The sequence below is a fragment of the Heptranchias perlo genome, chromosome 2 (genome assembly GCF_035084215.1).
Source record: "Heptranchias perlo isolate sHepPer1 chromosome 2, sHepPer1.hap1, whole genome shotgun sequence".
Classification (NCBI taxonomy): Eukaryota; Metazoa; Chordata; class Chondrichthyes; order Hexanchiformes; family Hexanchidae; genus Heptranchias; species Heptranchias perlo.
The window spans coordinates 111,646,580-111,672,757 of record NC_090326.1 but is presented as its reverse complement, the minus strand read 5'-3'; the positions used below and the strand labels follow the sequence as shown (position 1 = coordinate 111,672,757).

Genomic DNA, 26,178 nt, shown 5'->3' with positions numbered 1-26,178 from the left:
ATGCCTTTCTCAACCGTAAGTTGTTGTATTACTACTGAAAACACTAATTAGTTTTTAATAATTTAAGTTTTTCTTAATCTGACATAACCAGGGAAACCACGTGGTGTTGTCACTATCATTGAGTGACACACTTTGACTCTGATTAACATTCCATGTGTGTCCTTGAGTGCTGAGTACCTGTGTAACCAACTTCTATTTCTTCTGCTTACAGGCACTCAGACTGGAATGCAATATTACACAGAACCTGGAGCACCTGTTAATCCCATTGCCTCAACTTTTCAAATTCAGCCAAATGTTCCTCTACTCAATCCTGCCTATCCACCCCCACCAGCCTACTGCAATCAACCACCCCCTCCCTATGAACAAGTCGTAAAAACCTCAAATAAGGAAGCAGAGAAATAAATGTCAGATTCCAGTGGTTGTCACTCTCATAGACTCTCAATTTACCTTCTACAGGATTAGCACGGGAGAGGTGCAAATCCCTGGGGATATACACTTGGCTACAGTGCACCCTGGGAGTTGCATTTAGCTCTATGATGCTTTTGATAGGCTAATGTACTGTAGACTCTCCAGCATATGTGATCAGGGCTTTGTAGAAAATAATATGTTCTATTTAAAAACTGAGGATCTAAGATAGGGAATTATATAATCTTTAGTAAAAATAAAATACATCTAAAAATTCTGTAGAAACTTTGTAAAAAGCTATTTCCCTTTAAAGATGGTTTATGTCCCATAAGTAAATTCTATTCATTTTAAATCTTTTTTATTTGTGGCTATGTTTAGGTCAGATTTAAAGTAGATACAAATTGTGTTTTCTCAGTTTAGCTGGACTTGTTTATTGGTGGCTGATCCATTAATGTACTATTGCCAAAAGATACTGGTAATGTGGATCCCTGTTAATAATCATACTCCACTTATCAGCCAATCTTAAGATAGTTAAAAGGTTTATGAAAAATGGAGGAAAATTATGTGAGTAATGCACTGTAAAGTAGTAGATTTCACATTATTTTTCAGTGTTCAATGTGTTGTCAGTTTCTAGTCATCTTGCACAACAATTGACAGTGAGGTGAAATCAGTAGTCTTGCTAATTAAAAAAAATACCTGGGAAATGATTTCTCAACAGTAGCACAGTGCTGTTCTGATAGCTGCATGACTTCATTTTGGTTCAACTTTTTTAAAATTTAAAAGGAAAACATCAGAAAAATTAATTACAAAAATCTTCTATTTTAAAATAATGTCTTTTTTTTAATGAAGGAAGTGATGCTGACTAATAGCAAAACACCACTTTGAATTGCTAATATTCCAATCCTACAGCCAACAAAATGTTGATTTTTAAAAACATACTATAAAATCATATGACTTAAGAAAAAAACCAAAATCAACAAACTATAGCAGTGTATGCATATTTACATACACAGTAATAAAGCAATGCATTTTGTAAAAAAGAATAGAATAATGGAAAAGATACTGTGAGCAGTAAAAACTTCAATGGAGTGGCGTAAAGAGATATCTTGGGGCAAAAATACCAGATCTTTAAAATCAGGATAGCAGGTGAAAATAGCCATCAAAAAGCATATATATATTTTATGTACAAGGTCATTGAACACAAATCAAGGAGGTAATTGCAGATCTGTATACGGCATTGATTAGTCCACAGATAGTATGTGCTGATTTGGCTGCCCTATTATAGGAAGAATCTTGGTGCCATGGCAAATATACAGTGCAGATTTACCAGGATGATATGAGATGAAAAAATAGTTATAACAACAGGAAAAATTTGTAGGTCTACAGGGAAAGGTTGGGATTAATTGGATAGTTCTATCAAAGAGCCTGCATCGGCACGATGGGCCGAATTACCTCTTTCTATGCTGCAAGTTTCTATGTTTGAGACTTGAAAACCTAGGTTGTATTCACCAGAGCAAAGAAGGCTAATGGGAGATATAATAGAAATGTTCAGAAGTTTTCCAAAGGCTCAAGAGGGTAAATAAGGGGTAATTTTGCATTCCTGGTTGGGAGCTGAGAGTGCATATCAGAAATGTTGGCACCTCCTGTACACTATTTCCCGATCATTGAGAATTGTACGTGGTGTGTTCTGGAGTTTCCGATATTTGCTCTACATGGGTGAGGCTCCGTGGGAGCACAAAAATCGAGCATTACCTTTATAGTGAAAGGTTATTTCCATTGATCAGTGATTCAGTAACGAGTGGCATAACCTTGGATAAGTACTAAAAGCAAGAACAAGTGAAAGGGAAAAGCGTAGAGCAGCAGAAAGAAAGTGTACTTTAGACACTACAGATAAAGTGAAAACTAGAAGGCGTAAGGCGATTAACCCAGCATCAAAGCTGAAGGTCAGGCTAGGGAGTGTGGCCCAACTAAGAGTTCTATATACAAATGCACGGAGTATAAGGAATAAATTAAATGAACTATAGGTTCAAATTCAAATTGGAGGGTATGACCTGATAGCTATTACTGAGACATGGCTGCAGGATGGTCAGGATTGGGAACTAAATATACTGGGTTATAAGGTCTACAGGAAAGATAGGGAAAATGGAAGAGGGGGAGGAGTAGCCTTAGTGATTAGAGATTAAATCAATTCAATGATAAAGGAGGATATAACGAGAGGTAAGCAGCCAACAGAGACCTTATGGGTTGAATTGAGAAATAGGAAAGGATCTAAGACTTTCGGGGGAGTGTGTATTGGACCCCTGGCAGCAGCTCTGAAGTGGTAGATTGTATAAATGCAGAGATTAGACAAGCGTGTAACAAAGGCATAGTGGTCTTAATGGGGGACTTTAACCTTCACATAGATTGGGGAAAGTAGACTAGCAACTGTCAGAAAGGTAGTGAATTCCTTGAGTGTGTCCGGGATAGTTTTCTACAACAGTATGTCCTAGAGGCAACAAGGGGGCAAGCCATACTAGATTTAGTAATGAGTAATGAACCAGATTTAGTTAACAGCTTGACTGTGCATGAACATCTAGCCAATAGCGATCATAACATGATCGAGTTCAATGTAGTGTTTGAAAGGGAAAAAAGTGAGTCAGCTGCTAAGATTCTAGACTTGGGTAAGGCCGACTTCAATGGGATGAGACAGAGACTGTCCACAGTAAACTGGGCAAATCTGTTAATGGGTAAAACGACTGATGATCAGTGAGAAATGTTTAAAGAAACATTTAACGAGATACAGAACCGGTTTATACCCCTGAGGGGCAAGAACTCTACTTGCCAAAAAAACAGCCATGGACAACTAAAGAGGTAAGGGACAGTATAAGACATAAGGAAAGGGCATACAAAAAGGCAAAAAATGGCACAGATCTTGGCGAATGGGAAAGATACAAAGATCAACAAAGGGTCACAAAACAGATAGAACTATAAAAAGAGAGTATGAAAAGAAACTCGCAAGGGATATCCAAACCAATACAAAGAACTTTTATAGCTACATTAGGAAAAAGAGGGTGGTCAGGAGCAGTATTGGCCCCTTAAAAACTGAAAGTGGGGATATTGTCATTGACAATGGGGAAATGGCGGACATGTTGAATAATTACTTTGCGTCAGTATTTACAGAAGAAAAAGAGGATAGCATGCTGGAAATCCCAAGAAAACTAATATTGAATCGGGGACAGGGACTCGATTAAAATTAACATAAGTAAAGCAACAGTAATGAAGAAAATAATAGCACTAAAGAGTGACAAATCCCCAAGACCAGATGGTTTCCATCCCAGGGTTTTAAAGGAAGTAGGTGAGCAGATTGCAGATGCCCTAACTATAATCTTTCAAAGTTCTCTAGATTCAGGAACTGTCCCTCTAGATTGGAAAATTACATGTCACTCCGCTTTTTAAGAAAGGAGAGAGAGGGAAACCGGGGAATTTTAGACCAGTTAGCCTAACATCTGTTGTGGGGAAATTGCTGGAGTGTATAATTAAGGATAGGGTGACTGAAAATTCTCGGTGTTCAGTTAACCAGAGAGAGTCAGCATAGATTTGTGAAAGGTAGGTTGTGCCTGACAAACCTGATTGAATTTTTTGAAGAGGTGACTAAAGTAGTGGACAGGGGAATGTCAATGGATGTTATTTATATGGACTTCCAGAAGGCATTTGATAAGGTCCCACATAAGAGACTGTTAGCTAAGATAGAAGCCCATGGAATCGAGGGAAAAGTACGGACTTGGTTAGGAAGTTGGCTGAGCGAAAGGCGACAGAGAGTAGGGATAATGGGTAAGTATTCACATTGGCAGGATGTGACTAGTGGAGTCCCGCAGGGATCTGTCTTGGGGCCTCAATTATTCACTTTATTAACAACTTAGATGAAGGCATAGAAAGTCTCATATCCAAGTTTGCCGATGACACAAAGATTGGTGGCATTGTAAGCAGTGTAGATGAAAACATAAAATTACAAAGGGATATTGATAGATTAGGTGAATGGGCAAAACTGTGGCAGATGGAATTCAATGTAGACAAATGGGAGGTAATCCACTTTGGATCAAAAAAGGATAGAACAGGGTACTTTCTAAATGGTAAAAAGTTAAAAACAGTGGATGTCCAAAGGGACCTAGGAGTTCAGGTACATAGATCATTGAACTGTCATGAACAGGTGCAGAAAATAATCAGTAAGGCTAATGGAATGCTGGCCTTTATATCTAGAGGACTATAGTACAAGGGGGCAGAAGTTATGCTGCAGCTATGCAAAACCCTGGTTAGACCGCACCTGGAGTACTGTGAGCAGTTCTGGGCACCGCACATTCGGAAGGACATATTGGCCTTGGAGGGAGTGCAGCATAGGTTTACTAGAATGATACCCGGACTTCAAGGGTTAGGTTACGAGGAGAGATTACACAAATTGGAGTTGTATTCTCTAGAGTTTAGAAGGTTAAGGGGTGATCTGATCGAAGTTTATAAGATATTAAGGGGAACGGATAGGGTGGCTAGAGAGAAACTATTTCTGCTGTTTGGGGATTCTAGGACTAGGGGGCACAGTCTTAAAAAATTAGAACCAGACCTTTCAGGAGTGAGATTAGAAAACATTTCTACACACAAAGGGTGGTAGAAGTTTGGAACTGTCTTCTGCACATGGCAATTGATACTAGCTCAATTGCTAAATTTAAATGTGAGATAGATAGCTTTTTGGCAACCAAAGGTATTAAGGGATATGGGCCAAAGGCAGGTATATGGAGTTAGATCACAGATCAGCCATGATCTTATCAAATGACGGAGCAGGCACGAGGGGCTGAATGGTCTACTCCTGTTCCTGTGTTCTTATAAAGGGGGAGGTTTGAAGACATTTTTCCCAACGTTGCAACAGTGACTATATTTAAAGTACTTCATTGGCTGTGAAGTGCTTTGGGACATACTGAGGTGTGAAAGGCGCTATATAAATGCAAGTTATTTTTTTCACGCTAAGGATTATTAGGTTTCGGAATGCACTGAAGCTGAGTCAATCATGCTATTTAAGAGGGAATTAGATGAAAACTTGAAAAAGGGAAATATTAGAGGGTATGAGGGAAGGGCAGGGAAATTAGGTTAAAGTAGATACCTCAAGTTGTTAGCACAGGTACGATGAGACAAATGATCTCCTGTGCTGTAATTTCTATGGTTTGCGAAAACAGCAGGAAAATGGCATTGGAGTAAATAGCTCTGAGGTGGCGCTAGTATTGCCACAGGTATGATGGACTGAATGCCCTTTGTGCTGAAATTTCCATGATTCTAGTCCTCACTAATCCACCATAGCCCTCCTTTTGAAAGTGCATGACTGAGTGGTTTGTGGCTACGCACACTCACTTGCAGCCTGATGCATTTAACCACCCAGCACAGTACAGTAACCAATAGCCCACGGTGTTATCTGCCACTTTTCATGACCTGGAGACATGATGGATTTTGCAACTTTGTGCTCCTGTTACAGACTTTTGTGCATTAGTAATTTGAGCAAGGAAGTCTGTGGGCCCTGAAGGATTTTCTATCTGATAATAGCATTAACTATTATCACTGATCACTTCTGCAGTGCTGTTATCCTTCAATACCTCACCCAAGTGGCTCTTTTCCATGTGTGAACCTAGATAAATTAAGTGTGGAATGGCTACTTAATTATGGAGGGAATTACGGCTGAGCCTGATCCTGTCCTCACCCAAAGTCCTCATATGCACTTTCAGCAGGCATTTATTCTTTGGAGAAATTACTACATGGAATATATCAAGAAATTGGGGGGGGGGGGTGGAGGAGGAGTATTTCACATTCAAAGTACTTATTTTCTTTTCCCTTTACTGCTGCCATTCACCCAAGTAGTAGCAAAATAATAGTTGAAAGATTCTGTTGTTTTACTTATGCCTACATGAATGGAGGTTTTGGTAAAGCCGCTGGTTTCCACTTGTGTGCTCGCCAGCTCATTATTTACCCCTATTCATTTCAATGGACAGGATAACCGCTGGCTGACTAGGCTGGATTGGAAACATTGGCCACATGTTTTTCTTTTGGCTTAGAAAGCCCAAACCAGACCACAGACTCAACTTTATCACGTATGTGAAAGTGTCTGAAATTCTAGATGATTTTGGAAATTGTGAAACTGTAAATTCCAGATTATTGCAGACATACACAGATCTCCTGAAGTTTGAATTCCAGGCCTGAGTTTGTTAAAACTGAGCATCCAACATAAAGAAAGAATGGATTTATATCAGTAGGATTAGTATATAAATTCTGGACTTAATCTACCATCTATCAATGTAAACTTGGACCCTTTTTGTAAGGTGTTGTTGAAAATGAATCTAAATATCTGTTGCTTCTATTGAAAATGAATTTGGAAGAGATGTGTTTTGAAGTTTCTCCCCAGTTCCAGGTGACTATTTCAAAGTGATTCACAACACAGAGCAGCAAATACTTTTTGCTCCAGTAAAATATTTATCTTCTGTAACAGCTTTCTACCTATTTTTTATTTCTTCAAAAACATTACTTTCAAATGCAATAATATTTATAATCTTTAAAATAATAAAATATGCTAAAGTGAATTTTGTGCACAGTTGATTTTCCAGTTGTACAATATTGCATGCATGGGCCAGCAGAAATTACACTGCTCTGTGTAACTTTATCCACAATTTGTTTGTTCTGTATTGTACAGATTCCAAACTGTCTGGGATTATTCCCATTATGCCATAGTTCAAGTTATCGTTGCTAATATATAAAGCTCAGGGCGTCCATCAATTCTTTGCAATTGCTAACCTTATTTGTAAAAAAAATGTTAAGATTTAATATATTTAAAGTAAGTTTAATAACTCTGACTTGAGGGGTAAACCGCTATTTCCATTTCACCTGAATTCCATCCTCTGTATTTATAGATGGGAGGGGAGGTCTGTAGTATAAATGTCTGTCGGAGATGTCAACATTGGGCGTAACAAATAGGGATTTCATGATCAGAGGGTTTGAGGGAGAGAAAGAGCACGACAGGGATATTCTTAGTTTCTTACAAACTAGTTTTGAATGGAGGGAGACAAGGGCACAGACGGGAAAAACATGAATCAAATTACTGAGTACTCTTCTCGCTCGTGTAATTTTAAAAAAATACCTATTAAAATAAATACTGATTTCTAGCAAAATAGAAGAATTTAACAAGAACATTGGGGAAAAATTCCTCTTCACTAGTCATTGTTGCCATCAGTGCCCTGTGCACCTTTCTCCAGGTCATGCCTACCTGTAGATCATTAGTATTTACCAGTGTTTACATTGACCAATGCTAAATATGAACATATTAGGAACATTTAGTGTTTGCTGATGCAATTAGAAATAGTGTTAATTGTAACTTTTTAACAAAAAATGCAGCAAGGCCATTTTTGTTGTGCAGTATGATTTTTCAACAACTGCCATTTATATCACGCCTTTAGCATAGAAAAAACATCCCAAGATGCTTTAAACAGGCATAAGGGAGTAAAAAAGATGCTGAGTCAAAGGTGCGATATTAGGAGTGACCAAAAGCTTGGTTATAGAAGTGGGTTTTAAAGAGGGTCTTTAAGGAGGTGGAGGGGTTTAGGGAGAGAATTCCAGAGCATTCCTCCTAGGTGACAGTTGGCGGTGGGAAGGGAGAGGGGGATGCACAAAAGGCCAGAGTTTGGGGTGGGGGGGTTGTTGGCCGGAGGATGTTGGAGATAGGGAAGGGCAAGACTATTAAGGGATTTAAACACAAAGATGAGAATTTTAAATTGGAAGTTTATCTTTTGGAATCGGTACAGATGCTGGTTAGTTTTAGTTGCAGAAAACTGCCTATTTTTCTGTTAAATATTACGTGTTAACATAATTGTGGGTAATGTAACCTGTCAAATCTTAATGCTAATTTTACCTTAATAAAAAAAAGTTTGTGTGTGCACTGTTTCATAATTTCTTCTATTCTGTAGTAATTTACAGCATGATTGAGAAATTAGACAATAAATTTGATGTAACTACTCTAAATATGGCTACACAAAAGGCTCATTTAATGACATTGTTTCCTATTTGCAATGGAAATCCAAGGAACCATAAAGTCTTGAAGTACCACTCTTGAATTTTCAATATGTTTCTCGGGGAACTGTAGATATCCCTATTAACTACTGTATGCCAACCAAATAGGAAACAGTCTATTCAGTACAAATTAAATGTTCTTAGTTGTTCCAAAAGGTCTGTCAGATTTGAGCATTATGCCATATAACTCCAATTGGGTTACTTTCAAGCAAGTTTATTTCAAAAAGCCTGCATATTGGAGACTAGGTGATTGGATTTTTTTGAGTCAGGGTTGAACTACTACCAGTAGAAAGGACAGTGATACTCTTAAATTTTTTTATGACCCTCATACTGAAATGAATGTCTGCTTCAATTCATTTCTCAGTATTAAAGCTTGCCATCCTGTAGGCAGCCAGAGCTCCCACCGCAAAACCGACGGGAACCTCCGGAATATATGCTAATTGGGGTCAAATGCCATGAGATATTGCACAATCACATGGAGACTGCAAACCTTACACTTGGAGAGAAGGAGGTTGCTGCTTGATTATTTTTATATTGCTGATAAGATTTTGCCAGCAACATTGTCCCCATTTTTTTTATACTTCAACCAACAAACCCTCTTTTAAGAGTTCAAGTTGTAAGCAGCCTGAGATGTTTTTCTACATTAAAGCTGCTTTTAATGCAAGTTGTTGCTGTATCATCTGCCTCTGCATTTTTGTAAGAGGAAAAGAATATTTTTTTAAAAAATAAGTTAATGAAATGGCAACAATGCATGAAAGATATATGAATGAAAGTTCATTCATAGTGTTTTTCATGTCCTTAGGACTTCCTAAAGTGCTTTAACGGGGGAGGAGGAAGATCGGGGAAGCAATAGTGATAGAGGATTCAAGAGTTAGAAGAGCAGACAGGTGTTTCTGTGGCTGCGGGTATGAGTCCAGGATGGTATGTTGTCTAACTGGTGCCAGGATCAAGGATGTCAACTGAGTGGCTGCAGAGAATTCTGAAGGGGGAGGGTAAACAGCCAGAAGTCGTGGTCCATATCGGTACCAATGACATGGGTAGAAAGAGGGATGAGGTCCAGTAGGCAGATTTTAGGGAGCTCAAAGGTAGTAATCTCTGGATTACTCCCGGTGCCACGCGCTAACGAATATAGAACGAGGAGGATAGAACAGATGAATGCGTGGCTGGAGAGATGGTGCAGGAGGGAAGGCTTTAGATTCCTGGGCCATTGGGACCGGTTCTGGGGGAGGTGGGACCTGTACAGGCCAGACGGGTTGCACTTCAACAGGGCCGGGACCAATGTCCTCGTGGGGAGGATTAGTAATGCTGTGGGGGTGGGCAACAAGATGTAGCAATGGAAAGGAGAAACAAGGTGTACAAAGGATTGGGAGAGACAGATAGCACTAGAGTAAGAAATAGTATATTATTAGGTGGGATCGTACTAAGAGATTACAAGAAGCTCTAAGATTGGTTCACAGTGCATGTGTGTAAAGTGCACAAAGTGTGGTAAATAAGGTTGGTGAACTGCGGGCGCAGATAGCCACATGGAAATATGACGTTGTGGCGATAACGGAGACCTGGCTCAAAAAAGGGCAGGATTGGGTACTAAATATTCATGGCTACAAGAGACTCGATTTTAAAACAAAGGTGCAGGGGCAGGGGGGCAAAGAAAATTGCATTTTTGAGGAGCGGGCAGAAAGCCTGGCTCCAGCATGCCTAAAAACGCGCATGACCCAGAGTCATCTGGGTGCGCACGCCGTTCCCGAACCCAGAAGTCCTACCAGCAAGTGAACTCTTTAAAGTCATCAAAAAATCCAAAAATGCAATTAGCTACGAAGGCAAACGATTTCAAAGCTGCCTCAGTGTGTTTCCCGTGCTGTGTTAAACATACCATAGGAAACGAGTCTTGTTTCAGCTGGCAGCCATTTGGACATTTAAATCCCTGTTTGACAGATGGGGATAAAAGGTAAGTTATTGCAGCAGGGCACTCAATTCTCTCAGATAAACTTTTGGCTGGGAGATCTGTATTTAGACTGAAAATTCTTGGTTTCCACTCAGAATTCTTCTGTTTACACATATTTACCAACTTTTCGGACCCCCTCAAACTGACGCCATCAGGAGGGAGGGCGCGATGGCTCCATTCACCAGTACATCCGAGGACGAACAACATCACCATCCTCACCAGGCACGGCGTGCACTTCTGCCACTTGCTGCGCCACAACACAGTGCTGCACCACAGGCACCTGCACAAGAGCACAGAGGGCAACAACAGAGGGAGCGACGTCGCAGGAGGCACTACGCTCGTCAGAGGATCTACAGACCGAGGCTGAGCTTCCTGGACATCTCTGAGGAGCAGTGCATACGGAGGCTGAGTGTGAGTCGCCAGGTGGCCACAGATGTCTGCGGCCTTCTTCATGCCGAGTTGGGCCTGGCGGCATCGCATTACCCGTCACAATTAAAGTGACCACTGCCCTCAACTTTTTCGCCTCTGGATCATTCCAGGGTGCTACCGGTGACATCGCCGGGGTCTCTCAGTCATTTGCACACAAGTGCATAAGACAGGTCACCGACTGCTTGTTTCGCAGAGCCTCGCAAGATGTCAACTTCCCCATGGACGACCTCAGCCAGACAGAGAAGGTAGTGGGATTCCACTCTGTGGTTGGCTTCCCACGGGTACAGGGTGCAAACGATTACACACATGTAGCAATCCAAGCACCTCCGCACGAGCACCTCCATCAACACTCAGCTCGTTTGTGACCACTGCAAAAGATTTCTTCACGTGTGCGCCAGATTCCCTGGCAGCTGCCACGATTTGTTCATTCTGAGGGTATCCAAAATCCCAGGCTTCTTCCATGCACCGAACAGCCTTGAGGGCTGGCTCCTCGGGGACAAGGGATACCCCCTGCACATAAGGCTGGTGACACCTCTGAGGAACCCCAGCAGCGAGCAACAACGTCGATACGATGACAGCCACATCACCACCAGATTTCTAATTGAACAGACGATAGGATTGCTTAAAATGCAATTTCAGTGCATCGATCATTTTGGTGGAGCGCTTCAATAAGCACCAGCAAGAGTGGGTCACATTATAGTAGTGTGTTGTGCCCTGCACAACATGGTGCGACAGAGAGGGGTACCAATTGATGAGGCCCCATTCCCTCACCCAGCATCCACATCTGAAATGAACATTGAGGAGGGACAGGAAGAGGAGCACAAACCCATGGGCTGAGCAGCGGCTCACCTGGCTGCTCGTGAGGCCAGGGAGACATTAATATTTGAACGATTCTCATAAGGAGATGGCCATCATCCCTCTCCTGGACCAGGCCCATATCACTCCCACCATCCTCCTGGAGAACAGTTTGGAGGACATGCATGATGCCTTGGCAGCCCAACTGTAAAGTTTCTTTCTGCCTGTTTAAGGCAGCAGTATGTTGTTCATCCTGAGTCCGAACGGCCATTGTCAGGGCCTAAATGGACTCATTTGTGAGCCGTGCTTGAAGATCAACGGAGGCTAGCCTTCTCTCCATCGCAGACATTCCTGCACTTATCTGCGACGCCAACTCAGACATTTCTGCGGTTACCTGCGACACTATCTCAGACAGTTGCTCACGTCCCTGTGACACTGTCTCAGAGATTCCGTCCTGTACCTGTGCCTATATTCCACTAATACAGGAGTTGGACTCCTCCATCCTCTGCGCTATTGTGGAGAGTGCACGTGACATCTGTTCCAGTACCTCGCAAATGTGCTGCTGCCCTTCGATCATTCTCCTTTTAAAGGATGGCCCCCAGGGTTCAGCATCTGCATCCAGCTGAGCCGAGCCGAGCCTGGAGAGGAGTGCGTCCACCAACGCGGACTCTCCACAGCTGCCCCTGCCACCAGTGTCTGCTCGTTCTCACTTGTGTGTGGTGACTCACCAGGTGCCAATCCAACTAACTGACTACTAGGACCCACCAAGGTGTGAGTATCTGCGCTGGTGGATGGCTCGCTAAGATGTGACAGTGCACGCTCAGAGGCCGGCAGGTCCTCTGAGAAATCGCCCTCTGCCATCACTTCGGTCATTGAAGGGCCTGTAAGAGATCAGAAGGCACTATTAAGCATCATCACAGACGTGTTATGTTGCGATGGGCATACTGAGGTGTTCAACATGCCAAGCATTGTTAACATCAATTTATGTTGCATGTGATGAATGTTAAAGTTGTGTCATCAGATGTTTGGGGGGTGCCAGTCTCAGCATCCCCGACAGACAGGCACTCGAGGGTGCAGCTGATCTCCAGCGCCTCCTCCTCCGCCTCTGTGAGAACCACTATTTGTTGTGGCCCCCCCTCCAGTCCTCGCCCTCTCTCGCGCTCTATTCTAGAAGGGGAGAAAGTACAGACGTGTGAGTGAGTGATGGTGAAGTGGTCAGCCGATGAATGCATTGCTTTGGCTGAGGCTGACTGTGAAAGAGGTGCAACAGAGGATTAGTATGAGACAGATCCATCACATTGGAACAGGATTGGGGTGAGTGGTAGTGGTGGGGTCACAAATGGGGAGGTGAGGAAGTGCAGATAAGTTGAGGATGAGCCTTAAGGGGGTCTGAGGAGTGATGTGATGGAGTAGTCAGTGCAGAATGAGTTGGGGAAGGGGTGGGGGGGGTGATGTGCAACACGGAATGCAGGAGAATCGGTAAATGTACTAACTTTTGCTGACCTAGTTAGGTCATTGAAACGCTTCCTGCACTGGACCCAGGTGCGGCAGATGTTGCTACTGCTGGTGACCTGCTCTGCCACCTCGAGCCAGGCCTTCTGATGAAATGTATCCCAGGACGTTATGGGAGGTTAGGGAGGAAATTGCGGGTCCCCTAGCAGAGATATTTGAATCATCCACCGCTACAGGTGAGGTGCCTGAAGATTGGAGGGTAGCAAATGTTGTGCCTTTGTTTAAGAAGGGCGGCAGGGAAAAGCCTGGGAACTACAGACCAGTGAGCCTGACATCTGTAGTGGGTAAGTTGTTAGAGGGTATTCTGAGGGACAGGATCTACAGGCATTTGGAGAGGCAGGGACTAATTAGGAACAGTCAGCATGGTTTTGTGAGAGGAAAATCATGTCTCACGAATTTGATTGAGTTTTTTGAAGGGGTAACCAAGAAGATAGATGAGGGCTGTGCAGTAGACGTGGTCTACATGGACTTCAGCAAAGCATTTGACAGGGTCCCGCATGGTAGGTTGTTACATAAGGTTAAATCTCATGGGATCCAAGGTGAGGTAGCCAATTGGATACAAAATTGGCTTAACGACAGAAGACAGAGGGTGGTTGTAGAGGGTTGTTTTTCAAACTGGATGCCTGTGTCCAGCGGTGTGCCTCAGGGATCGGTGCTGGGTCCGCTGTTATTTGTTATTTATATTAATGATTTGGATGAGAATTTAGGAGGCATGGTTAGTAAGTTTGCAGATGACACCAAGATTGGTGGCATTGTGGACAGTGAAGAATGTTATCTAGGATTGCAACGGGATCTTGATAAATTGGGCCAATGGGCCGATGAATGGCAGATGGAGTTTAATTTAGATAAATGTGAGGTGATGCATTTTGGTAGATCGAATCGGGCCAGGACCTACTCCGTTAATGGTAGGGCATTGGGGAGAGTTATAGAACAAAGAGATCTGGGAGTACAGATTCATAGCTCCTTGAAAGTGGAGTCACAGGTGGATAGGGTGGTGAAGAAGGCATTCAGCATGCTTGGTTTCATTGGTCAGAACATTGAATGCAGGAGTCGGGATGTCTTGTTGAAGTTGTACAGGGCATTGGTGAGGCCACACTTGGAGTACTGTGTACAGTTCTGGTCACCCTATTATAGAAAGGATATTATTAAACTAGAAAGAGTGCAGAAAAGATTTACTAGGATGCTACCGGGACTTGATGGTTTGACTTACAGGGAGAGGTTAGACAGACTGGGACTTTTTTCCCTGGAGAGTAGGAGGTTAAGGGGTGATCTTATAGAAGTCTATAAAATAATGAGGGGCATAGATAAGGTCGATAGTCAAAATCTTTTCCCAAAGGTAGGGGAGTCCATAACGAGGGGGCATAGATTTAAGGTGAGAGGGGAGAGATACAAAAGGGTCCAGAGGGGCAATTTTTTCACTCAAAGGGTGGTGAGTGTCTGGAACGAGCTGCCAGAGGCAGTAGTAGAGGCGGGTACAATTTTGTCTTTTAAAAAGCATTTGGACAGTTACATGGGTAAGATGGGTATAGAGGGATATGGGCCAAGTGCAGGCAATTGGGACTAGCTTAGTGGTATAAACTGGGCGACATGGACATGTTGGGCCGAAGGGCCTGTTTCCATGTTGTAACTTCTATGATTCTATGATTCTATGATTCTTGGTGGCAGAAGCAGGCCGTTTTCTCCTGTCGGCTGGGTAAAATAGTTCCCTCCTCCTCCTCACCCGGCCAGTAGCAGCTGAGGTGATGCATCGGTGATTCTTGGAGCAGCCTTGCCCCTGTGCTGCTCCATTGGGTCGCCTTGGTCTTTGCTCCAGCAAAATCCATTGGAGCAATAGCCCTTTAAATCCAGACACTCCAGCTGACAGCCTGTCATGCAGATGCGCAGTCCACCCACTGCACAGCTTTCGGACGGCAAACCCGGAAACAAGATTAATGGCCACCAATTAAGTCGCGATCACGTGGGGAACAGTAAGTTTTTGTTATTCAGGTTTGCCGCGTGCCCATTGACTGCCCCCCCCCCCCCCCGACTGCTGCCATCCCACCACCGTGCCCAAGGTGCTCAGGAAAGATATGGTAGGAAAGAAAGTCGGGGGTGGGGGAGGGGGTTCAGTATTGATTAAGGAGAATATTGCAGAGCTGGAGAGAGAGGATGTCCTGGAGGAGTCAAGAACAGAATCTATTCAGTTAGTGTTAAGAAACAGTAGAGGTGCCATTACACTACTGGGTGTATTCGATAGGCCACCAACTAGTGGGAAGAATATAGAGGAACAAATGTGCAAGGAAATTAGGGAGATGGAAAAACCATAGTGTAGTGATAATGGGGGACTTCAACTATCCTAATATAGACTGTATATATGTTAATAGTGTAAATGGCAAAGAGGGGGAGGAATTTCTGAAGTGTGTTCAGGAGAACTTCCCTGATCAGTACGTTTCCGGCCCAAAGGGGAAGGAGACATTGCTGGATCTGATTCTGGGGAATGAGGCAGGACAAGTGGAGCAAGTGTCACTGGGGGAACATTTAGGGAACAGTGATCACAGTATCATAAGGTTTAGATTTGTTTTGGAAAAGGACAAGGAGCAATCTAGAGTAAAAATACTTAATTGGAGGAGGGCTAATTTCAGCATGTTGAGAACGGATCTGGCCCGGATAAATTGGAATGAAAGATTGGCAGGGAAAACTGTAATTGAACAATGGTTGGCCTTTGAAGAGGAGATGGTTCGGGTACAGTCTAGGTACATTCCCACGAGGGGGAAATGGTAGAGCAACCAAAGTCAGAGCTCACTGGATGACGAATGAGATAGAGAGTAAGATGAAGGAGAAAAAGATGATGTACGACAGATGTCAGGTTGATAATACAAGTGAGAACCAGGGTGAATATAGAAAGTTCAGAGGGGAAGTGAGAAAGGAAGTAAGATGGGCAAAGAGAGTATGAGAATAGACTGGCGGTCAACATAAAAGGGAATCCAAAAGTCTTCTATTGGCATATAAATAGTAAACGGGTAGTAAGAGGAGGGGAGGGGCCGATTAGAGACCAAAAAGGAGATCTATGCATGGAGACAGAGGGCATGGCTGAGGTAATAAATGAGTACTTTGCAGCTGTCTTTATCAAGGAAGAAGATGCTGCCAAAGTCACAGTAAAAGAGGAGGTAGTTGAGATACTGGATGGGCTTAAAAATTGAAAAGAGGTGGTACCAGAAAGGCTGGCTGTACTTAAAATATTTGGGATGGGATGCATCCTAGGTTGCTGATGGAACTAAGAGTGGAAATTGTGGAGGTACTGGCCATAATCTTCCAATCCTCCTTAGACACAGGGGTGGTGCCAGAGGACTGGAGAATTGCAAATGTTACACCCTTCTTCAAAAATGGGTGTAAGGATAAACCAGGCAACGACAGGCCAGATAGTTTAACCTCGGTGGTGGGGAAGCTTTTAGAAACGATAATCCAGGACAAAATTAACAATCACTTGGACAAGTGTGGATTAATTAAGGAAAGCCAGCACGGATTTGTTAAAGGCAAATCGTGTTTAACTAACTTAATTGAGTTTTTTGATGAGGTAACAGAGAGGGTTGATGAGGGCAATGCAGTTGATGTTGTGTATATGGACTTCCAAAAGGCGTTTGATAAAGTGCCATCTAATAGGCTTGTCAGCAGAGTTGAAGCCCATAGAATAAAAGGGGCAGTGGCAGCATGGATACAAAATTGGCTTAGAAACAGGAAACAGAGAGTAGTGGTGAACGGTTGTTTTTCTGACTGGAGGAAGGTATACAATGGTGTTCCCCAGGGGTTGGTACTAGGACCACTGCATTTCTTGTTATATATTAATGACTTGGACTTGTGTACAGGGCACAATTTCAAAAAATTGTAGATGACACAAAACTTGGAAGTGTAGTGAACAGTGAGAAGGATAGTGATAGACTTCAAGAGGACATAGACAGGCTGGTGGAATGGGCAGGCACGTGGCAGATGAAATTTAACGCAGAGAAGTGCAAAATGATACATTTTGGTAGGAGGAACGAGGACAGGCAATATAAACTAAAGGGTACAATTCTAAAGGGGGTGCAGGAACAGAGAGTCCCTGGGGTAGATGTACACAAATTGTTGAAGGTGGCAGGACAGGTTGAGAAAGCAGTTAAAAAATCTTACAGGATGCTGGCCTTTAGAGGCATAGAGTACAAAAGCAAGGATGAGCCTTTATAAAACACTGGTTCGGCCACAACTGGAGTATTGTGTCCAGTTCTGGGCACTGCACTTTAGGAAGGATGTGAAGGCCTTAGTGCAGAAGAGATTTACTAGAATGGTTCCAGGGATGAGGGACTTCAGTTACATGCATAGACTGGAGAAGCTGGGGTTGTTCTCCTTAGAGCAATAAAGGTTGAGAGGAGATTTGAAAGAGGTAGACAGAAGTAAATTGAGAGAAACTGTTCCCATTGGCGGAAAGGTCGAGAACCAGAGGACACAAACTTAAGATGATTGACAAAAGAGCCAAAGGTGACACGAGGAAAAGCTTTTTTACACAGCGAGTGGTTATGATCTGGAATGCACTGCATGAAAGGTGGTGGAGGCAGATTCGATCGTGGCTTTCAAAAGGGAATTAGATAAGTACGTGAAGGGAAAAAATTTGCAGGGCTACGTGGAAAGGGCAGGGCAGTGGGACTAGTTGGATTGCTCTTGCAGAGAGCCGGCACAGGCTCGATGGGCTGAATGGCCTCCTTCTGTGCTGTAACCATTCTATGATTCTATGAGTCTAACAGGCAATGCATTACTTTTGAAGTGTAGCCATTGTTTTAATGCATGCAAACATGGCAGCTAATTTGTGTACAGTAAGGTCCTACAAACAGCAATGAGATAAATGACTGGTTAGTCTGTTTTTGGTGGTGTTGGTTGAGGGATAAGTGTTGGCCGGATCACCAGGAGAACCCCATTTCTTCGAATAGTGCCATGGGATCTTTTACCTCCACCTGAAAGGGCAGATGGGGCCGTTGATTTACCTTTCATTTAAAACACATCTCTGACAATAGAGCACTCCCACAATACTGCACTGAAGTATCAGCCTAGATTATGAAGGGATGCTGATTAGAATCCATTGTTCTGCTCAGTTCCCAGTATCAGCTCCACTGCAAAAAGAAAACGTGGAGAGTTGGTCTGTCACTCAATGCCTTTTTATTTCACTGGGCCGCATGCAAGATTAGGATTAAAAGTAATGGAGTTAAACAGGGGAGTAGTCCAAGGCATATTAGAGTATACTCAGTAGTTTTGGAGGCTGAGATGAATGAGGGTTAAACAAAGTAGGCCCAATTTTCCTATTCCTAATACTCAATGACTGCCAATTCCCAGGACAGTAAATAGGAGCACATATCGTGGGATCTCAGCCCCTGTGCATTCCCTGGGGCCAAATGTAATATCCCCTCCCATATCATTTGCTAGAGTTACTTTGGACACCTGAAGACAGCCCATAGAAACTGGGCAATATGAGTTACCTTCAAACTGAAGGATCTGTAACGGCATGGCCAGCAAATTCATCAGACCTCAGGTAAGATGTTTAATGGAATTCTTCATTGCAGCAGGGCTGCATAATGGGGATGGAGATGCTTGGGTGCTCTTTCTGACACCAGGCAGTAGGCTGAAATCATACAAGCTATTTATGCTGCTATATGTCTTTAAAGCCCAGACCACCACCTGTTTATTCCTATCTATCCGGTCGTAGCCCAGAAAATCTGCAATGGCTTCTCTTCCCATTCCCGAACCGTTGCCATTGAAATCCCCCAAGGATCTATCCTTGGCCCCCTCCTATTTCTCATCTACATGCGGCCCCTCGGCGACATACGAACATAAGAACATACGAATTAAGAGCAGGAGTAGGCCATTCAGCCCCTCGAGCCTGCTCTGCCATTTGATAAGATCATGGCTGATCTGACCTCAACCCTACTTTCCCGTCTACTTACTATAACCTTTGACTCCCTTGTTAATCAGGAATCTATCTAACTCAGCCTTAAAAATATTCAATGACCCTGCCTCCACGCTCTCTGCGGAAGGGAGTTCCACAGACTCACGACCCTTTGAGAGAAAAAATTTCTTCTCATCTCCATCTTAAATTGGAGACCCCTTATTTTTAAACTGTGACCCCTAGTTCCAGTCTCTCCCACAAGGGGAAACATCCTCTCAGGATCTACCCCTTTAAGTCCCCTCAGGATCTTATATGTTTCAATAAGATCATCTCTCATTCTCCTAAACTCCAATGTATGCAGGTCCAACTTGTTCAACCTTTCCTCATAAGATAACCCCCTCATCCCAGGAATCAGTCGAGTGAACCTTCTCTGAACCGCCTCCAAAGCAATTATGTCCTTTCTTAAATAAAACAATGCAGGTTCCACATGCTCGCTGATGACACCCAGCTCTACCTCACCACCAACTCTCTCGACCCCTCCACTGTCAATGATTTGTTACACTGCTTGTCCGAGCAGAAAATTCCTCCAATTAAATATTGGGAAGACCGAAGCCATTGTCTTCGGTCCCCTCCACAAACCCCGTTCCCTAGCCACCGACTCCATCCCTCTCCCTGGCCACCGTCTGAGGCTGAACCAGACCGTTTGCAACCGTGGTGTACTATTTGGCCCCGATCTGAGCTTCTGACCCTATATCCTCTCCATTACCATGACTGCTTACTTCCTCCTCCATAACATCGCCCGTCTCTGCCCCTGCCTCAGCTCATCTGCTGCTGAAACCCTCATCCATGCATTTGTTACCTCTAGACTCGACTATTCCAATGCTCTCCAGGCTGGCCTCCCACCTTGCCCTCTCCATTAACTTGAGCTCAACCAAAACTCTGCTGCTTGGATCCTAACTTGCACCAAGTCCTGTTCACCCATCACCACTGTGCTCGCTGACCTACATTGGCTCCCAGTCCGGGAACACCACAAATTCCTAAAATTCTCATAATTGTTTTCAAATCCCTCCATGGGCCTCGCCACTCCCTGTAACCTCCTCCAGCCCTACAATCCTCTGAGATCTCTGCACTCCTCCAATTCTTGCCTCTTGCGCATCCCCAATTTTCATTGCTCCACCATTGGTGGCCGTGCCTTCAGCTGCCTAGGCCTTAAGCTCTGGAATTCCCTCTCTAAACCTCTCTGCCTCTCTCTCCTCCTTTAAAATGCTCCTTAAAACCTACTTCTTGGACCAAGTTTTTGGTCACCTGACCTAATATCTCCTTATGTGGCTCGGTGTCAAATTTTGTTTGATAACACTCCTGTGAAGCGCCTTGGGACTAAGTTAAAGGTGCTATATAAATGCTAGTTGTTGTTTTGAGTGAGTGCCATTTCCACTCACCTAACACGTGCAAATTACTGAGCCCGGAAAGTATTTAGCAAGCACACTGCACAACTTAGACTAAGGCAAGGGAGGCCCCTTTTAATATGAAAATCAGGTCCTATGACATACATAGGACCTCGAATGCCATTTTAGCATGAAACTGGTCAAAGTGTGTGTAGCGCACTTTCCGGTCAGCTCCATGGGCCATAGAATCATAGAATCTTACAGCACAGAAGGCGGCCAGTTGGCCCTTCATGCCTGTGCCAGCTCTTTGAAAGAGCTGTCCAATTTAGTCCCATACTCCAGCTTTTTCCCCATAACCTTGCAAATTAGTCCTCTTCAAGTACATGTTCAATTGCCTTTTGAAAGTTCTTATAGAATCTGCTTCAACGACCCTTTCATGTAGTTCGTTCCAGATCTTAACAATCCTCTGTGTGAAAAAATTTCTCCTCATTTCCCCTCTAGTTCTTTTGCCAATTATTTTAAATCTATGACCTCTGGTTACTGACCCACTTGCCAGAGGAAACAGTTTCTCCCTACTTGCTCTATCAAAACCCCTCATTATTTTGAATACCTCTATCAGAACTCCCCTTGACCTTCTCTGCTTTAAGAACAATCCCAGCTTCTCCAATCTCTCCACGTAACTGAAGTCCCTCATCCCTGGTATCATCCTGGTAAACTTCCTCTGTACCCTCTCCAAGGACTTGACATCCTTCCTAAAGTGTGGTGTCCAGAATTGTACACAATACCCCAGCTGCGGCCTAACAAGTGATTTGTAATAGTTTAGCATAACTTCCTTATTTTTGTATTCAATGCCACTATTTACAAAGCCAAGTATCCCTTACGCTTTCTTCACCACCTTATCAACTTGCCCTGCCACCTTCAAAGATTTGTGAACATGCACCCCCAGGTCCCTCTGCTCTTGCACCCCCCTCAAAATAGTACCATTTAGATTATAACTGCATCTCCATGTTGTTCCTCCCAAAGTGCATCACTTCTCACTTACATCGAGTTACATCGAAACTACAGTACGGAAACAGGCCATTCGGCCCAACTGGTCTATGCCGGCGTTTATGTTCCACACGAGCCACCTCCCTCCCTACTTCATCTAACCCTATCAGGATACCTTTCCATTCATTTCTCCCTCCTGTGCTTATCCAGCTTCCCCTTAAATGCATCTACGCTATTTGTCTCAACTACTCTCCTTGTGGTAGCGCGTTCCACAATTTTACCACTCTCTGGGTAAAGAAGTTTCTCCTGAATTCCTCATTGGATTTATTAGCGACTATTTTATATTGATGACCTCTAGTTTTGGACTCCCCCACAAGTGGAAACATTTTCTCTATCTCTATCCTATCAAATCCTATCATAATCTTAAAGGCCTCTATCAGGTCATCCCTCAGCCTTCTCTTTTCTAGAGAAAAGAGCTCCAGCCTGTGCAGCATTTCCTGATAAGTATATCCTCTCAGTTCTGGTACCATCCTTGTGAATATTTTTTGCACCATCTCCATTGCCTCTATAGCCTTTCTATAGTATGGAGACCAGAACTGTGCACAGTACTCCAAGTGTGGTCTAACCAAGGTTCTATACATAAGAACATAAGAACAAAAGAAATAGGAGCAGGAGTAGGCCATGTGACCCCTCGAGCCTGCTACACCATTCAATAAGTTCATGGCTGATCTTCCGCCTCAACTCCACTTTCCCGCCTGATTCCCATATCTCTTAAGAGTCCAAAAATCTATCTATCTCAGCCTTGAATATACTCAACGATTCACATCCACAGGCCTCTGGGATAGGGAATTCCAAAGATTCACAACCCTCTGAGTGAAGAAATTCCTCCTCATCACTGTCTTAAATGGCCAACCCCTTATCCTGAGACTAGGCCCCTTAGTTCTAGACTCTCCAGCCAGGGGAAACAACATCTCAGCATCTACCCTGTCAAGCCACCTCAGGATCTTATATGTTTCAATGAGATCACCCCTCATTCTTCCAAACTCCAGAGAGTATAGCCCCATTCTACTCAATCTCTCCTCACAGGACAACCCTCTCATCCCAGGAATCAATCTAGTAACCTTCGTTGCACTGCCTCTAAGGCAAGTATATCCTTCTTTATGTAAGGAGACCAAAACTGTACACAGTACTCCAGATGTGGTCTCACCAAAGTCCTGTGCAATTGTAGTAAGACTTCCTTACTCTTATACTCCAACTCCCTTGTAATAAAGTCCAACATGTCAATTGCCTTGATCCTTACAGCACCCCACTAGTTACAGCCTGCCAACCTGAGAATGACCCGTTCATCCCTACTCTCTGTGTTCTGTCTGTTAACCAATCCTCTATCCATGCTAATATATTACCCCCAACCCCATGAGCCCTTATCTTGCATAACAACCTTTTATGTGGCACCTTATCGAATGCCTTTTGAAAATCCAAATACACCTACATCCATTGGTTCCCCTTTATCTACCCTGCTAGTTACATCCTTAAAAACTCTAATAAATTTGTCAAACACGATTTCCTTTTCATAAAACCATGTTGACTCTGCCTAATCATATTATGATTTTCTAAGTGCCCTGTTACCACTTCCTTAATAATGGATTCCAGCATTTTCCCGACAACTGATGTCAGGCTAACTGGCCTGTTGTTCCCTGTTTTCTCTCTCTCTCTCCTTGCTACCTTCCAATCCACTGGAACCTTTCTAGAATCTAGGGAATTTTGGAAGATCACAACCAATGCATCCACTATCTTTGCAACCATCTCTTTTAGAACCCTAGGAAGTAGGGCATCAGGTCCAAAGGATTTATCGGCTTTTAGTCCCCTTAGTTTCTCTAGTACTTTTTCTCTACTGATATTAATTACTTTAAGTTCCTCACTCTCATTAGCCACTGTACAAGTTTAACATAACTTCTCCGCTTTTCAATTCTATCCCTCTAGAAATGATCCCCAGTGCTTGATTTGCCTTTTATATGGCTTTATTCACCTGTGTCGCTACTTTTGATGATTTGTGTATCAGTACCCCGAGATCCCTTTGCTGCTCTACCCCATTTAGACTCTTATTATCCAAGCAGTATGTGGCCTCCTTATTCACACTTATCTATATTGAAATTCATTTGCCAATTATATGCCCATTCTGCAAGTTTATTAATGTCCTCTTGCATTTTGATACACGCTTCCTTTGTATTAACTACACCCCCCAATTTGGTGTCGTCCTCAAATTTTGAAATTGTACTTCCGATTCCCAGAAAAATACTGTGGGCCACTGCTGGCTCAGTCTCGCCCCCTGAAACTTTGCCTCGCCTCCCCCTCCCACGATCTACCTGCAGCGTCGCAGCCAGCCGACATTCCTGTGGGTCATCCACAGCTTGCCAGCCCAGTTTAAATGAAGCCTGGTCCTCAAAATTGCGGGTTCCTCTTTGCCATGGGCACAAACAACAGCTGGCGAGTTAACCACCCAAAAGTCAAAATTGACTCCACTATGTTCAATCATCATTCACACTTGATCCCCATTATCAACTATAACACCTGTATTCTTAGATTATCTCTCACAGGTTTATATAGACCCACAAATCCCCAGTTATTTATAAATCCTCACCTGTATCCTTAGATTATATCACACAGGTTTATATAGACCCACAAATCCCCATTTATATATAAATCCTCATCTGTATCCTTAGATTATCTTACATAGGTTTATATAGACCCATAAATTCCCATTTATATATAAATTCCCATCTGTACCCTTACATAATCTCACACAGGGTTATATAGACCCATAAATCTCCATCTGTCCCCGTACATAATCTCACAAAGGGTTATCCAGACGGTCAGAAAACAGAGAGTAGGAATAAACGGGTCATTTTCAGGCTGGCGGGTTGTAACTAGTGGGCTGCTGCAAGGATCGATGCTTGGGCCTCAGCTATTTGCAATATATATCAATGACTGAGATGAGGGGATCAAGTGTAACGTATCCAGGTTTGCTGATGATACGACACTTGGTGGGAAGGTAATCTGTAAGGAGGACACAAGAAGGCTGCAAAAGTATGTAGACAGGTTAAGTGAGTGGCCGAGAAGGTGGCAGATGGAGTATAATGTGGGGAAATGTGAAATTATCCACTTTCGTAGGAAGGATAGAAAAGCAAAATATTTTTTAAAAGATGAGACATTAAGAAATGTTAGTATTCAGAGGGATTTGGGTGTTCTTCTACCTGAATCACAGAAAGTTAACATGCAGGTACAGCAAGCAAATAGGAAGACAAATGGTATGTTAGCCTTTATTGCAAGGGGGTTGGAATATAAGAGTAAGAAGGACTTGCTGCAATTATATGGGGCTCTGGTGGGACCTCACCTGGAGTACTGTGTACAGTTTTGGTCTCCTTATCTAAGGAAGAATATACAATGATATTTCGCTGGATTGATTCCTGGGATGAGAGGGTTGTCCTATGAGGAGAGACTGAGTAGAATGGACCTATATTCTCTGGAGTTTAGATGAATGAGAGGTGATCTCACTGAAACCTATAAAATTCTTAAAGGGCTCGATAGGGTAGATGCTGAGAGGCTGTTTGCCCTGGTAGGAGAGTCTAGAACTAGGAGTCATAGCCTCAAGTTAAGGGGTCGGCCATTTAGGACTGAGATGAGGAAAAATTTCTTCGCTCAAAGTGTTGTGAACCTTTGGAATTCTCTACCCCAGAGGGCTGTGGATGCTCAGGCATTGAGTATAATCAAGACTGAGATTGATAGATTTTTGGACACTAGAGGAATCAAGGGATATGAGGATAGAACAGGGAAGTGGAGTTGAGGTAGAAGATCAGCCATGATCTTATTGAATGGCTGAGCAGGCTTGAGGGGACGTATGGCCTACTCCTGCTCCTATTTCTTATGTTCTTGTGTTAACATATTAAAAGTCTTGCATTTAGCACAGACTTCCATTTGTCACACTTATGTCACAATTTGTTTTCATTCTTCTTTTATGCCTAGGTGTCATTTATATTTCTATCTTCTGAGTATTTTGTCATTGTACAGTGAGAACCCAATTTAATAAGTTCATTTAAAAAAATAAAATAGACCTTCCAACACTGGGTGGCACTGCTGCTCCTCCAAGATGTATCACCAAGGTCCACTCCTCTAGATGGCACTGTAGGTAAGTTTACCCTTTATATTTATTTTTTAACTTCTCGTTCCCTGTAGGTAAGTTTTTTATTTTAATACTTTATGTAAAATGTCTTTACTTTTTTTAAATTTACTTACCCTTCTGCTGCCTCCGTGAGCCTCGGGCATCTCCTCTTCTTCTATAGCCTCCACCCTTTGTTGATCCCAGTATAAGCTGGGAAACTATCAATTTGTTCTTTACAGCACTTACAACGTTGTACTCTGTTTATAGACCCATAAACCCTTAGTGCTGGGAAACTGGCTTAGTTTAGGGTCATTCTGGGGGGGAGGTGAGGCAGGTAGCGAGCGATTGGTCGGGATATGAAGCACAGAGGGGGTGATACAGGATGAGGTAGAGTGGAGGGTAGGAGGTGAGACAAAGAGATGGGATAGGGTAAGGCACTGGGAGGTAAGCGCAGAAGAGATGAGGGCTGTGGGGGAGGATGGAATGAGGTTGAGGGGTAGTGCAAGAGGGAAAGCTTAGGAGAAGTTATGGGAATGAAGAGATGGGGAAGCAGGAGGGATGGGGAAGGGACAGACGGCAAACAATTGGCAGGGTAGGATACAGGTGTAGGTGGAAG

The 26,178-nt window shown here is 43.3% G+C and overlaps 1 protein-coding gene across 1 annotated transcript in view; it reads left to right on the top strand.

Moving 5' to 3' along the window:
- vopp1b (VOPP1 WW domain binding protein b) overlaps positions 1 to 8,339 on the top strand; it is a 58,347-nt gene extending 50,008 nt beyond the window's left edge. The window contains exon 5 of the mRNA XM_068005781.1: positions 212 to 8,339. Coding sequence (XP_067861882.1) covers positions 212 to 402 — 191 coding nt within the window. The 3' untranslated portion in view covers positions 403 to 8,339. The remainder of the gene's footprint in view (positions 1 to 211) is intronic.
- Positions 8,340 to 26,178: the final 17,839 nt, after the last annotated feature.